General features: G+C 36.2%; 1 protein-coding gene across 1 annotated transcript; it reads left to right on the top strand.

The window, feature by feature from the left end:
- The first annotated feature begins 566 nt into the window (after window positions 1-566).
- On the top strand, window positions 567-2,298 carry LOC115969350 (uncharacterized mitochondrial protein AtMg00810-like). Its single transcript, XM_031088970.1, has 3 exons — window positions 567-819; window positions 1,598-2,176; window positions 2,219-2,298. The coding sequence occupies exons 1-3, from the start codon at window positions 567-569 to the stop codon at window positions 2,296-2,298; spliced, it is 912 nt and encodes a 303-aa protein (XP_030944830.1).
- The last annotated feature ends 13,717 nt before the right edge of the window (window positions 2,299-16,015 follow it).

Below are 16,015 nucleotides of genomic sequence, written 5' to 3'. Positions count from 1 at the left end.
ATGACTTTACCAGATATACTTGGGTTGTGCTCTTGAAAGATAAAGCTGAGGCTCCTGAGAAGATGATACATCATTGTAAGAAATTGCAGGTTGAAAAAGATACAGTTGTAGCCAGAATCAGAAGTGACCATGGAAGAGAATTTGAGAATACCAAGCTAGCTACTTTCTGCAATGAACAGGGCACACATCAAGAATTTTCATCACCCAAGACACCGCAACAAAATGGAATAGTTGAACGAAAAAATAGGGTCGTTCAAGAGATGGCACGTGTGATGTTGCACAATAAAAAATTGCCAAAATCTTTTTGGAGAAAAGCAGTTAACACTGCTTGCCATACACTAAACCGGGTGTATTTCAGACCTGACTCTAAGAAGACTCCTTATGAACTCTAGAGAGGAAAGAAGCCAGTTGTCAAGTATTTCAGGATTTTTGGTAGTGATTGTTACATTCTACGTGATAGAGAGCACCTAGAGAAATTTGATGCTAAGAGTGACAAAGGATATTTTCTAGGGTACTCCTCTACTAGTAGGGCATATAGAGTGTACAATCTGAGAACCAAAACTGTCATGGAATCTTCAAATGTTGTGATCAATGATGAAGTATGTCCAGAAGCACATCCAGAAAGCACTACTCAGGTTCAAGATAAGCCAATGGAGATTAATGACTCTCTCCCTGATGATTATGTTGTGAAACATAGTGATGAGGAGCTAATGGTGTTGAATGATGCAATATCTATGCCATCAAGTCCTGAACCATCCACTCCAGTTCATGAGACTCAACAGGTTCAACATGAGTTTAGTCCTTCATCAGAACAGAGAGGTACATCCAAGTCTCTGGTTAAAGGTCCTTCCTCTAGAGTGAGGCTGAATCATCCCTCCTCAAATATATTGGGAAGTCTAAATGACAATATGAGATTAAGGTCAAAAGCCTTAAGTGTAATTACACACTCATGCTATCTATCCCAATTTGAACCGAAGAAGGTAGATGAAGGACTTCAAGATGCTGATTGGGTAAACTCTATGCATGAAGAACTTCATCAATTTATTAGGAATGATGTGTGGGAATTAGTTCCTAGACCAAAGGGTGTGAATGTAATTGGAACTAAGTGGATCTTCAAGAACAAGTCAAATGAACATGGCACTGTCATCAGAAATAAATCAAAACTTGTTGCTCAAGGCTACACACAAGTGGAAGGGATTGACTTTGATGAGACCTTTGCTCTAGTAGCAAGATTGGAATCCATTAGAATATTGCTGGCTATAGCTAGTCATTTGAACTTCAAGTTATATCAAATGGATGTCAAAAGTGCTTTCTTGAATGGAATGCTGCAAGAAGAAGTTTATGTTGAACAACCTAAAGGATTTGTTGACCCTCACAGACCGGATGATGTGTATAAATTGAAGAGAGCACTGTATGGTTTGAAACAAGCTCCACGGGCTTTGTATGATAGATTGACTGCATATCTCACTGAGCACTCTCTTTATAAGAAAGGATAAGAACATAAGAAAGGATAAAAATAGTTTTGTTGTAGCTCAAATTTATGTAGATGATATTGTTTTTGGTGCTACTAATGACTCTCTTGCTCATTCTTTTGCAGATGAAATGAAGGCAATGTTTGAAATGATAGTTGGTGAACTAACATATTTCTTGGGATTACAGATGAAGCAAACAGATTCAGGGATCTACATCAACCAAGCCAAATACGCAAAGAATCTAGTCAAGAGATTTGGACTGGATCATGTTGCCCATGCTAGAACACCAATGGCCGCCAATGCAAAACTAACAAATGATCCATCAGGTGAGTCTGTTGATGTTACACTATACAGAAGTATGATTAGATGTTTGCTATATTTGACTGCTAGTCGGCCTGATATTGCTTTTAGTGTCGGTGTTTGTTCTAGATTTCAGTCTAATCCTAAGGTTTCACACTTAAATGTTGTCAAAAGAATAATTAAATATGTTGCTGAAACTTGTGACTATGGATTATTTTATAACAAAGAGTCTAATCAATCTCTTGCTGGCTTTTCTGATTCTGATTGGGCTGGTAATGCTGATGATAGAAAAAGCACCACTGGTGGATGTTTTTATGTTGGTGCTAACCTTGTTGCCTGGATGAGCAAAAAGCAAAATTCTGTGTCCTTGTCTACTGCCGAGGCAGAATATATTGCTGCTAGAAGTTGTTGCTCACAACTTCTTTGGATGAAAAAAGTTTTAACAGATTATGAGATATCCCAAGATACCATGGGGGTTTACTGTGATAACTCTAGTGCTATTGACATATCTAAGAACCCTGTTTAGCATTCTAAGACTAAGCACATAGAGATTAGGTATCACTTCATTAGGGATCTTGTTGAAAGAAAAATTGTGTGTCTTGAGTATATTCCTACTAAGCGTCAGAATGCCGACATTTTTACCAAACCTCTTGATAGAAGTAAGTTTGAGACTCTTTGTCAAGTGATTGGTGTGATTCTGTGTCCCTGATTTGTCTTTGGCCTCTTGGTCCTTGTACTTCTTTGCTCTACCCTTTATGACCATTGTTCTTTGGTTTTGTTTTTTTTTTTTTTGTCTCTAGGATTTGCATAGCATAACATTCATGCATTTCATTCTAGGTGTTTTTGTATTTTTATTTAAAAATAAAAATAAATAAAAAAACAATTAAAAAAAAATGGAAAAGGAAGCGCATTTTGTTTTGCACTATTCTTCTTGGTTTTTGAGAACAAGATTGGTCAATTTATTTTCACATAACATGTCTTTTGTACCTTGTTTAGTTTTGATGAGTTTATTTATTGCACTCTACTAGTTGAAGATTTGTAGTGCATGTTGTGTGGGAAAGATGTGTATAGTTTTTAATTACTATGTCTTAATCTTGAAGTCACATGTTTTTAAATATTGGACTTGAACTTTTAGAGAAAGGCATAAATAACCATCTCACCACTGTTCACTAGCCAATCATGAACACCTTAGTGCATATCATAAGATTTTGTGCTCGAGAAAGTGTAGCACATGCACAAAAAGAACATAAGGTGAAGCCTCGGTTAAAGTGCTTAATTCTTAAAATCAAAATTGGTGTGTACTATTAGGCTTGATGCCAAACTCACATAACTTAAAATTGGAATGTATATTATGAGGCATAAATACAAGAAACTTACATGATTGCAAGCTTATGATCTATGAGATGTGGGAGTTATATGATGTAATTCTTTAGGTGATAGTCTCTTTTAAATTCTTTGTAATGAATTTTGTAGACTTTGTGATTGATTGCTATTCACATATCACCTCACATGTATCTCAAGTCTTTGCTAGTTGCACGCACTACACGAGTTATTCTTTGCTAAACATCGTACATGTTATTGTGTGTGTTTAAGGTCTGACCAACCACGTTTTTGCAATTACTTTGAATTATGTGCAAACTAAATTTGTTGCTTGAAAATTTGTGGAGAATGCAAAAAATTTTGTTTTTGGGAATTTTGGGCTTAAAATTCTTGATTTTGAAAAACATACCATCTCATACTCATGCATTTTTGTTCTCAAAATTCAATGCTTTGAGTCAAATCATCTTGGATTTTCAAAAATTGTGTTTTTCCAAAAATGGTGAGTCTCTACCTGATTCGATCGATCCATTTTGTTTTTCAACTGATCGAAATTTTTAAAATTTTTTAAAATTTGAGAGAGGGTGTCTTTGTCTGTTTCGACCGGTCGAGGCTGATTTTCAACCGATCGAAACTTGTGGATAAGGTTTTTTAAAAGGCAGAATTGGACTTTTTCAAAGTCACTTTTCAAATAGTTTCTTGCTCTTCTCTCTCTCCGCGTTGGCTCTAGGCTCCACCATCCATTTTTTTGTTGTTTTCCTTCAAGTTTTTTTGCAAAGTTTTTTGTCCTTGGTAGCCAGTAAGTCCCTTTTGCCCTTCTTTTTCAAGTTTATTTCTTTCTTTCATGCATTTTTCATGCATTCTCATGGGTATTTTCAGCATCTTCAAACTTATTGGGGTTTTTGATGTTTCAAGCCTATTCTTGTGAAATTGATCAATGGGTTTTTGTGCCATGATGTTATATTGATGTTCCCTATAGTTTAATTTGATCAATTTTGTGGTTTTTGAAAAATTGAAAATTCTAGGGTTTTAAATTTGATCCGAATTGGGGATTTTGTCAAATTGGCTTAAATTGATGAAATTGGCTTATCCAATTGATGTATTTGGTCATTATTTTTGTTATTATATCATGTGTAATGATCAATTCATCAATATTTTTCAAATTGTTCAAGTGGTTTCTATAATTTTGGGGTTTTTGTGTTAAAAACCTTAATGTTCAAGCCAATTTTGTAATTTGAACCTTTTTAGCTTAATTCACTGCATTAGAACATGCATCATGACATTTAAACTTGTTCATGCATTATATAGATTTTGATTCTATATTTTGTTTTTATGCTAACTTGCAGTCTGCCCTTGGTTTTGGTTTGTGGTTTATTGTTCTTTCACTCTATGTTTTGATCTTATCTTAGCACCATGCCTAGGAAAACTAGAGCTCATAGGACCACTTCCACTTCCTCTGAGTCTCCCACTAGAGTTAAGCCGTTTAAGAATGATAAGTGTAGAGAAGCCTATAACTCTTTGAATTGTAAGCATAAGATCTGGTCTGAGCGAGCAGTTGTTTTAGATCAGCTTGATCCGGCCATTAGGGCCAATTTTGAGTCTAGAGGTTGGTTGCCTCTCTTAGAGATAGATCATCCACCCCCGACCGCCCTAATTAAAGAGTTCTACTCGAACCTCTCTTGCCACGTCTATGATTCCAACACCCTAGTTAGGAGTTGGATACGAGGTGTAGAGTTCACCATTACCCCTCGGGTAGTGGCTGAGGCTCTTAGGGTGTCGTTTGTTCGGGATGCTGACTATCCCTATGATGAGTCACCCTCTTTAGACGTTGTCATGTCTTACATCACTGGGTCATCTATCCAGTGGGGTTTTGATTCTCGGATCACGTCTGCTGAGCTTACCGAGATGGCCTATCTCATCTTTAGGATTGCGTGTCATTCCTTGTGGCCTATCTCTCACTTCCACACCATCCCTTTAGAGCGATGTGTGTTTTTGTACGCCTTTGCTTCTGGAGCGTCCATCAGTTTTCCTCACTTGTTCCTTCGTTCTTTGAACGAGGTTCATAAGAGTTCTGCTGTAAGGCATGTGCTGATTCATCCTATTTTCATTCATAGGATTCTATTCTACTTAGGTCTAGATGGTTTTCCGTCGTGTGAGCCTGTTCTTGTGATAGCTCCCATAGGTGCCACCTTTCTTCGTCAGAGGGCTGCTCAGTTAAGAGTTGCTCTTCCTTGTACTAGAGGTGCGTCATCTAATTGTGTTCCCCCTCCTCCCTCTTCTACAGGTACAGCTGCTGCTGAGACTTCAGGTGCTGCTGCTGATGTTGATGCTACTGTTCCTCCACCGACTGTTTCGGATGATTCAGACATTCGTCGCACGTTGGATCATGTTTTGACTGTTCAGGTGGCTCAAGGACAGATTTTGGTGGATGTACTTGATGAGATCCATGCCTTGCGTGCGGAGTTGGCGCAGTTTAGACCACCTCCCTTTTGATGATGGATATCTTGTTTGCCCTTTGGCATTCCGTCACAAAATGGGGGAGTACTTGTAGGTTTTTTTTTGTTTTTAGGGGGAGATTATTTGTTTTTGGTTGGAGCTTGTAGAGTTTTAGATAGTATCTAGGTGCTTCACTATGTACTTAACATTTTTAGCTCTTGCCTTATTTTTTATGGGATATTCATGTTAGGGGGAGTTTTATGTTTTTGTTAGTACTTTATTTGTTTCTTATTTCAAACTGCTTATTGATTTATATTTACGAGTATTCATTGATATATCTCTTTATTTGTGTGTTGTTTGAATCAAGAAGTTATTTTGTTTACTTGTATTATTTCCACACATGCGGTTATGCATTTTGTTTAGTGTTTCAGGAAATATACAGGTTGATTCAATTGAGCTGCTGTCTACACTTGCAACTGATGGATAGTAGTTAGGATTGAATTTGGTTTATGAGCATTTTTTTTGTAAAGGGCTCTTCATTTTGTAAACTTTGAGCTTCTAAGTTGTGTTTTGTCACAGATTGCCAAAGTGGGAGTTTGTTAGGTTCTAAAGTTTAGGATTTTATGTATTTAGAACTCTAATGTGTAATGTTGGCAAACCATGATCAAAAAAATGTGTTTAGAAGTGTTTAAAACTAGCTCAAAGTTGTATGTCAATGTAAAGTTGGAATCGAGTTTAAAGCAGGAAGCACTGTGGCTTTTGGCCTGGCTCGATCGATCAAAACTTAGGCTCGACCGATTGAAGCTCGGGCAGATTACTTTTCTGCAGATTCGTCCAACTTAGCCCTATTTGTTTTAAAATGTTTTTAGAGTTTCTTATTTGTCCTAAGTATAAAAGGCAAATACTAGCCACGTTTTAGTGTTGCTCATATTGCAGTTTGTATAAATCTCTTGTGAGATCTAGAGGAGCTTTCCTTTACACAAACTTAGGGTTTTCAAGGAGGAGATATTTTCTACACCTTGATGATCAATTCAGTTGCTGCCATTGAAACTTAAAGACTACACAAGCGGGTGTGCTTGTAGCTGGTAGGAATCCAAGAAAGAAGGAGTCCGTGGATTCGAAGCTTGCACGTGGTCGTGTCAGTAAGTTCTACTGGTTGGTAGCAATAAGAAGTTGAGCGTGGGGGCTTGTAAGTCTTATTGTATGAACTTCGATTCTTTCAAGATAGTGGATTCAAGTTTACCTTAAGGATAGCTAAGTCAAATCCTCCTTAGGTTTTTACCGGTTTGGTTTCCTGGGTGATCATATCTTGTGTTATTTATTTTCCGTTACTTTGCATGATTTGATCTTTATTATTGTGATAACCTAGACTTGTTTAATTGGACTAGGTAACAACTTGGCTAATAACCTAGGTTTAATCAATTGTTTAAGGGGTCTAAAAACTGTCACAATATATATGCAGGTTCTTATAAATATTTAAAAGAAGAAAAAAAAAAAAAAAACACTATAGCTACTTTAGCTATAGTTCCACTTGAACAAACCAAAGTGACACTGTAGCAACTATTCAAAACTTGAGGGCAAAAAAAAGTAGCTCAATATACCAAAAGGAGCACTGTAGAGGCATTGCCTCTTTCTATATAGTTTCATATTTTATTATTTTATATTGACTTATAAGAAATTAACACCTCAATAATTGTGAAAATATTGTAAAATTTATTGTGTCAGTATAACAATATATGTAAAAGGAAAAAAAAAAAGTACAAATGGAAGACTGAAGAAAAAAAAAAAGATAAACTAGAAAAGATAAAGTGGCTCAATAAACCAAAATGGCACAGCAGAGGCATTGCCTCTTTTTATACAGTTAATAGATATATAGAACAGTCCCATGCTTCCAACTTGTGGCTACCCCATGCGTTAGTTGGACGTACGCTCGTGGTGGTAGCTAGGTTTAGAGATTTTAGTAACAATCGAAAAATCTAGTAAAACAAATAGCTTACGAAACCAAAAGAATATTCAGATAAAACTACAATCTTTTATTATTATTTTTTTTTTTAAATTTCTAATGGGAAAAGTCATAGTTTATCTTCTCAGCACACACTACGGAACTCTACCTAACATAATACTCCTATAATGTATAGTGATATTTTACTCAACAAAATGTATCTCTCTAGTCTATTAGTAGCTGACGCTATATAATAATCCTTAGACAGTTAAGAGCTCTAATTTCTTTATCAAATTTGCTACTCTTAAAAATTCCATATACTCATCAAAAAACAAAATAAAATAAAATTCCATATATGTCATAGGTGTTTTTATAAAATGCAAACAAAGAATCTACGTACCTTTCAAACTTCTATCAATTGAAGCACTAACTATGCGTGTCTTTAGTTGTGCCGTGCTGCCAAAGTTTAGATACTGAACATGAAACCTACATGAGATCTATTTGAAACGAAATCAAAATGACAACCCTGTGTTCCCATGTATAAAAACCAAAGCTTTTCTAATCTAAAATCAATCAGCAGGGTCAGAGATCAATTAACAGGGTAATATCTGATCATGGGTTTAACGGCCAAGTCGATGGTGCCTGTTCTTGCAGTGCTATTGCTAGTGTACTTGGGAGTGGCCCATGAAGAAGCCTCGAACCCAAATTCGCTGGCGCTATGCAGTAATTTATGTGAGCAAGATGTGTTCAAGTGCCTCACAGACTGTTTGTCAAAGGGAAAGGACTTCCTGGGTATAATACAATGCCTGCTTTCATGTGCCACAAAAGGCAATACATGCTTGACTAGTTGCACCAGCATCCCCGATACACTGGGAAGAACTTAATCCTATAGCGTTCAGTTAGAACTGTTCGCATCAACCAAAGCCGGGAATCAGAATAAATACAATGACGATAATTGTAATAAATCATGCTTATGAGCATTGAATAAAATGAAATCACGACACTAGTCTTCTGGTGATTTCTTTCTTATTGAATTCATCAATTATATTTGGTTCATGAGCCAAAACTCTTCCCCCCTCCCCCCTTTTTTTCTTCTCTCTTGTTCTTTTCCCTTAAATATATAAATCAGTAATGCTACACTCCTCTTATGCAGTCAAAAGTACTTTCAAAACCAATGGAGCAAATGCCCATCAATGAAGTAGTCAGTACATGTACAGACTTCTTTTTCAACAATGTTTAATCACAATGCTGCTACAAAAGCTGGATGGTAGCTAATATTTCCTGATTTAAAATTATTTTCATTCACAATCAAATACAAATAAGTTCACAGCAATCTGAATACATTCCCAAAACAATAATTCAGATTGATTTCCAAGGAAAATAGTTGCAACAAATTTGTGTCTTTACCAAAAAGCTTAAACAATGTCATCCAGAGCCAAACCAGTTCCCAGAGTAAAACAGCTAGACTGGGGTATGCAAGAGCTAGGATAATGCGAGTCCCAGGGCACTCAAAATGGACTACAGGTGATCATGCATATATCATAATTACCCATTACGATGGTAATGGAAGCTGCAATATGAAGGTAAATATGTACAGACGGAGCAACCTATACAGCCCATATCTAGCCTTGAGATATTCGACCTCTCTTTTCCTCGACTGAGAAAATCTCTGCCGAAGAACTTGCATAACATCTTCTATTTTCACATCTTTATTTGCCAAAAGAACCATGGCATGATAGAGGACATCTGCCATCTCTGAGGCAGTACGTGACTTATCTTCATTCTCCTCCAATGCTCGACACAACTCATCAGCCAGCTTACCTAAGCTTACTATTTCTTCGTTGACATATTATCTTAATATTTATATATTTACATACCATCCCAACAATTAATTAAAACCAAGATGCCAAGATCTAGAAAGATTGTTGCACTCATCACAAACCAAAGAGAGAATGTTTGTAGAGTTAAAAATATAGTGACAAAAGCAAAATATACAGTGATAAAAGGAAAAAGGGAAGAGGGCCATAGAATTCATTTTATATAATTATGTCTTCACTACAAAGGGAGCGTTTATTTGAATAATCCAAATCTTAGTAATTATGGCTTCACCATAAGATGAAATAGTATACTGCCTAGATTTGCATAAGATGAAGCCTGTGAGAATTATCAGAATGGTTTATTCAAAAGAAAATAACAAGCAAAGGTAATGCATCCATGCAATCAAGGGGGGTGGGGAGGGGGGAGAATAAACAAAAGAGGAAAAAAATGAAACCAGTTGCTACTGGTACAAGTAATTATGTAATTGAAAGTTTATGGTGTCCCACAAAGCTGAAGTTCATATAAAAGTTCCTTTCCAACATCAACAACAATATTGAAATCTAGAGCCCATATGTGGCTCACATAATCAATATATGTTGATTATGATCAGGCCACCATGAACACCGCAAGAGAAATTGGGAACATGATTCTTAAGTAGTATTATCTGTCTTCTCTTTGCCATAAATGTGAAGGTCCATACCACTATGACCATAATAGAAACTTAACCATGCGCAGTTGACTTTAACAAGAAACGAGATGTCAAACAGTATGTAATCAGAGGGTGCAGGGCCTGCTGGCTCAAGCAACACTAAAGGCGCAGTAATGTGCATGCGTGTGTGCAGGAGCAAGCACACACACCTTTGGGGATACATAATACGTGCATAATACCTATTACCCTTAGGTATGCAACTAAGCATGGATACAAATGTAATTGTTGGCCAGTTTGGATAGAGGGCGAGAGAGGAGGAATAGAAGGGAGTAGAATAGAGTTGGCCAAAAATGATTATCTTGGAGGACAAGAGGGAAAGTGGAGGTTGGAATGTAAACTCCAGTTTTTTTTTTTTTTTTTTCGCAAGTATATATGGAGCCCAGATGTAGCTTGAGTAAGGATATAAAGCATATAATCAAGCAACAATGGACACCTTCAAGAGATATTTATTAGATGAATGGGAAACCCATCCATCAGATTTCCTTCTCCCTATTTTGTTTTCCAGACGTGTAACAGTACCTACCATAAGTCCATAATGGCCACAGTAGACACCTGACTATGGCTGGTTAAATCTTGAGCTTTCATTATTAAATAGATAATGATGTTGTGACAGCCTGACAGGGTTTTCTCCCCCATTAACTTTACCAACACAAATTTGGGAGAAGATAAAATAGAGATTAGTTGGGTACGATTACTAGTGCATTCTGGTAGACAATTTCTGCCAAGGGTCTCAGTCTTTTTTTCTTTTTCTTTTTTCATCTCTAAACTAATACCACTCACATAATATCAAAAGCCAATTAATTTTCGTATCCCCACCATGTTGTGTCTTAAAGTTTCAAGAATTGACATGTCTCATGTAGTGTCTGTGTTCGTGTCTATACTTCTTAGGTTACGTTTGGATTCGGCTAAAAAAGCTTGCGCATCTACGTCTGACATTTTTTTTTTTTTTTCCATGCATTTAGGAGACAAATTTTACTGTTACGGCTACTGTTCATGAACAGTAGCCATAATATTTGATTTTTTAACTCTTTTTTAGCACATTAGTGGGTCCTGTGCACTATTCATTGGACCCACAAACTTGCAACTTTTTCATTAAAAATGAGTCTTACAGTACTATTTACATATTTAAAAATTATTTTGCTACAATGTTTTTCAGTTTTCAATTGTATCCAAATGGACCCTTAGTAACAACTCATAACCATAATTGCAAAGACACCACTATAAATTCCAATCCTATCATTTGCAACACATTTCATCCGTATTAAATTGCCACATTCTTATTTCCAAACTTTATTCCATGCACAAACACACATGCACACACACATGCTTTATATAACTAAGCTAAACTAATAAAGAAATGGTGAAATGGTAAATTGGCTTTTGATATTATGTTGATACTTAGAAGATCAAATCATTGATTCAGTCCTTAGAGCATCAACCAATGCACACAATATATAATCACAATTGAACAGTCCAAGTGAATAACAAAATAAACACTAAAGCAAAACAACAAGCACATAAGAGGCAATAACTTTAGATTGTTTTAGTAAAGTACCTTGGATTCAAGACAAAGACCTTTCCCTTGTTTATTAATGGAAGCATAAACAAGATGATGGGTCTTCTTCTTATGGTTGTCCCAACTGTAACCACTATGGGAAATGCAAAGACGAGATCCAAAGGACACTCTGAGAGATTGAGGGTAGAGAAAATATGACACCGCCATTATAGAATTGTGAGAGATCGCGCCCCCGGCCCGTTTTCATTTGGAATGTTGGGCCAAACCCACGTGAATGGGTGAAGTCATGTTATTGCCTCTCAAAATGGAGGTTTGACTAGTTATATTTTTCCCTTTAGATTAAGGGTTTCACAATGGAGTCTCCACTTATTTAATTATTGGAAAAATAAGAAAACCATGAATGAAAAATTCCTCATTTTATTAATTTGAAATTGAATTTACATTGATCATAGGAAAATTACATGGCTTTGGTCCTAGATACAATCTAAGATAAAGTACATGGCTTTGTTTTCTAGTTACAATCTAAAAATAAAAAATTACATGGATAAGTATTTGATCTACTAACCCTTGATTTAAGCTCGGAGGCTATGTTACAAGATGGGAAGGTATTAGGCACCCATCTTGCCCGGTGAAACCGGTCTTCTAGACTATGGTGGCCAACATTCATATCACATCATCCAATATGTCAATCAATTTGTATGTTGAATTTAATGTGTGTGTATGTGATAAACCCTAATTCAATTTATTAAGCATGACATTTGGATTGAAAAATAAATTCTAGTGAATATGTGTGGATAGTGATAACCTAGATTCAAGGATTTGAAAGCATTACTAAACAAACATGTTTTTCACATTTTTGATGTGGAGTTAAGATTAAATCTAGTGATATGCATGAACATGTGATGAACAACTAAGAACATGTGAAGAACACATAAAAACAATTAAGAACATTCAAACATATTCAAGAGAATTATCATACTTTAATCTTAAATTCTCATCATGACAATATAAGCAAACAGTTAGGGAAGGGGATTATACCTTCATGCAAGATCCATGTAATGGAGGAGGAGATTCTTGATGGAGGTCCTAAGGGTGGAGGAAAAGAAGAACTAGGAGAGGGAGAGTGAGTCTCACTCAATACCTTGAGTCTCAGGAAGACCAAGATATGACAAGACTACTCAACTTTACTAGAACTCAAGAGAAGAGAAGAGAGAGGATTTTTTTTGTGTCCTGGAATGAAGGAGATAGGAGGTTTATATAGTAGTGGTGGAGGAAATATGAATGGAAGGCCATTTAATGAGGGTTAACAAAGAATCATGAACCTAGACCTCATTTTAGGCTTGGGGGAAATCTGGTGCATTAAATGGAAAGATATGTAGGAGTAAGGAGCAAGCCAAAATTCGGTTTTCCCGTAGCTGCTATAACAGCCTATAGAGCCAACTTTGAAAAATCATATCTGCCTCAATTATGATCGGAATTGTCTCATTCTTGTGCTAAAATTGAAGCCCTGGATGTCTAGTTTCTGGAAAAAATAACCTCATTCACAAATTCAAAATATTCTGAAAGATATTGATGAAATGGTGAGCAGAGATCATTTGTTAGAAAATAGTTTCAGCACAATTAACACCAATAGGTCCCCAAATTAGCTCCCAATTAACATTAAATGGCTCCAATCATTTCCATTTCAGACTTAATTGGTTCCAAATTTACTCTAATTAAACGATAATTGAACAAATTACTCATTGAATAATTAATGTTTAACTATCTAATTAATTAGGTGTGTGTGACCTTACCATAAAATGTAGTCCTAACCAACCAAATTATGACACATCATCGATCTCAAATTGATTATATTTATAACCAATTGAAATCAATTGTTCATAATCACATATAGTCGGACTCAATTTGTGATAGTGCATCTCAGCCATTAAAACTTGATTTGATGATAACTTTCAATCTAATAGTCCGATTAGGGCTCATGATCAGTCGATTTAATCGTTACAACATCAAGATCACTTTGGTGAAATGAGATTAAAAATCTAATGACCAGAATCAAGATGCATATTTTCAATGTGAAATTACCTTTTTACCCTTTATATGAGGTTAAATACGAGTTGCAAAATAGGGTGTCAACAGAATGCCCCTCATTGGTAAAGCTTGAAAAGCGAATGCTAATGTATGAAAGAGACACCTAACTTTGCAATCAGTATTTAACGTTGGTGAATGTATGATGCATGCAAATAAAAATGCAGACAGTCATGTTCTAGATCAAAATGTGGACCGAATCTCGAGGGAGATTGCCTACGTACCTCTTAGTGGGAGGATCAGGTCTAAATGTAGTTCATGCATGCAGAATTTTTTTATTCTTTTTTTTATATATTTTTTATGAGTACAAGATATGCTTACCTAGAGGACGACGGATTTGGGCTTTGGCTCATGCTTTTAGAGGACCAAAGGTTCTAGATCCTGGCTCATGTTTTCAGAGACCTAGGATTTTTGGATCTTGGCTTATGTTTTTAGAGGACAAAAGGTTTTTTGGGCTTTGGCTCATGTTTTCAGAGGACCAAAGGTTCTAGATCCTGGCTCATGTTTTCAGAGGCCTAGGATTTTTGGATCTTGGCTCATGTTTTCAAAGAACTAAGGGTTTTTGGGCTTTGGCTTATGTTTTTAGAGGACCAAAGGTTCCGGATCCTGGCTCATGTTTTCAGAGACCTAGGATTTTTGGATCTTGGCTCATGTTTTCAGACGACCAAGGGTTTTTTGGGCTTTGGCTCATGTTTTCAGAGGACCAAAGGTTTTGGATCCTGGCTCATGTTTTCAGAGGCCTAGGATTTTTGGATCTTGGCTCATGTTTTCAGAGAACCAAGGGTTTTTTGGGCTTTGGCTCATGTTTTCAGAGGACCAAAAGTTCTAGATCCTGGCTCATGTTTTCAGAGGCCCAAGATTTTTGGATCTTGGCTCATGTTTTCAGAGGACCAAGGGTTTTTTAGGCTTTGGTTCATGTTTTCAGAGGGCCAAAGATTCTGGATCCTGGCTCATGTTTTTAGAGGCCTAGGATTTTTGGATCTCGGCTCATGTTTTCAGAGGACCAAGGGTTTTTGGGCTTTGGCTCATGTTTTCAGAGGACCAAAGGTTCTGGATCCTGACTCATGTTTTCAAAGGCCTAGGATTTTTGGATCTTGGCTCATGTTTTCAGAGGACCAAGGGTTTTTAGGCTTTGGCTCATGTTTTCAGAGGACCAAAGGTTCTGGATCCTGGCTCATGTTTTCAGAGGCCTAGGATTTTTGGATCTTGGCTCATGTTTTCAGAGGACCAAGGGTTTTTGGGCTTTGGCTCATGTTTTCAGAGGACCAAAGGTTCTGGATCCTGGCTCATGTTTTCAGAGGCCTAGGATTTTTGGATCTTGGCTCATGTTTTCAGAGGACCAAGGGTTTTTTGGGCTTTGGCTCATGTTTTCAGAGGACCAAAGGTTCCGGATCCTGGCTCTTGTTTTTAGAGACCTAGGATTTTTGGATCTTGGCTCATGCCGATGTGTGTGGCCTTTTATACTAGTACCTGCAAAATAAACGTTTTCAATTAGTAACAGAGTTATTCATTGAAAAGAAGTTGGCATACCTGGCGAATGCCCCTAGTTTTGGACATGTTCCATGCTTTGATGAATGTTGAGGGTGGACAGTTGACTTGATGTTGCACCACTGGAAAATGTGGAAGAAGATCATAGTTTTCTGTTCCTGGAGAAGAATTTAATGAAGATTTTTTTTTTTTTTTTTTTAAATTTTGGAAAACCTGAAATTTTTTGAAGGAATTGAACATTTTGATTGATGATTTTTTTTTGGAAAGAATTAGAAAGAATTGATTTTTTTTTTTTTTTTTGAAAGATTTAAAAAATTGAATTTGGAAAACTTGAATTTTTCAAGGAATTGAAAATTTTTGATTGATGATCTTTTTTTTTTTGAAAGCAACCTAAGAAGTATGAGCCCAATGCCCCTAGTCCTAAGGCCTTTTTTTGAAAATTTCCTTTTCTTTTTCTTTTTTTTTTTGAAAATTTTGTCTTTTTTTTTTTTTTTTTTTTTTTTGAAATATGAAGATTTTTTCATTATCAAAAAGTGAAGAAGATGAAGATGGAGTAAAAGTGATGAAGATTTATTCATGATGATGTTTTTTGAAAAACCTATCCTTTGAATAAGAGCAACTTTCGTTGGGAGTTGATGCAGATTGCTGGATAAGTCCTTGCTTAATTCCTGCAAAAAGATAATTTCAATTAGCAATGGATTTATTCATTGAAATGAATTGGAAGTATTTACCCAATGCCCCTAGTTTGAGGCATATTCCATGCTTAAATTGAAGTTGAGTTCATTTGATGTTGCGACAATTGGGGAACATGAGAGAAGATCACGGTCCGTCATCATTGGTTCCTACAAAAAGGCTTTCTTTCTCTAGCTTGTTAGAAACCAATTATCATGAAAACTTGCATACAATATAAATAGGCCAATACTCTAAGTTTA

The sequence above is a fragment of the Quercus lobata genome, chromosome 2 (assembly GCF_001633185.2).
Source record: "Quercus lobata isolate SW786 chromosome 2, ValleyOak3.0 Primary Assembly, whole genome shotgun sequence".
NCBI classification, from domain to species: Eukaryota; Viridiplantae; Streptophyta; class Magnoliopsida; order Fagales; family Fagaceae; genus Quercus; species Quercus lobata.
Note: the sequence above shows the minus strand (reverse complement) of the source record. Positions and strands in the feature narration are given on the sequence as shown.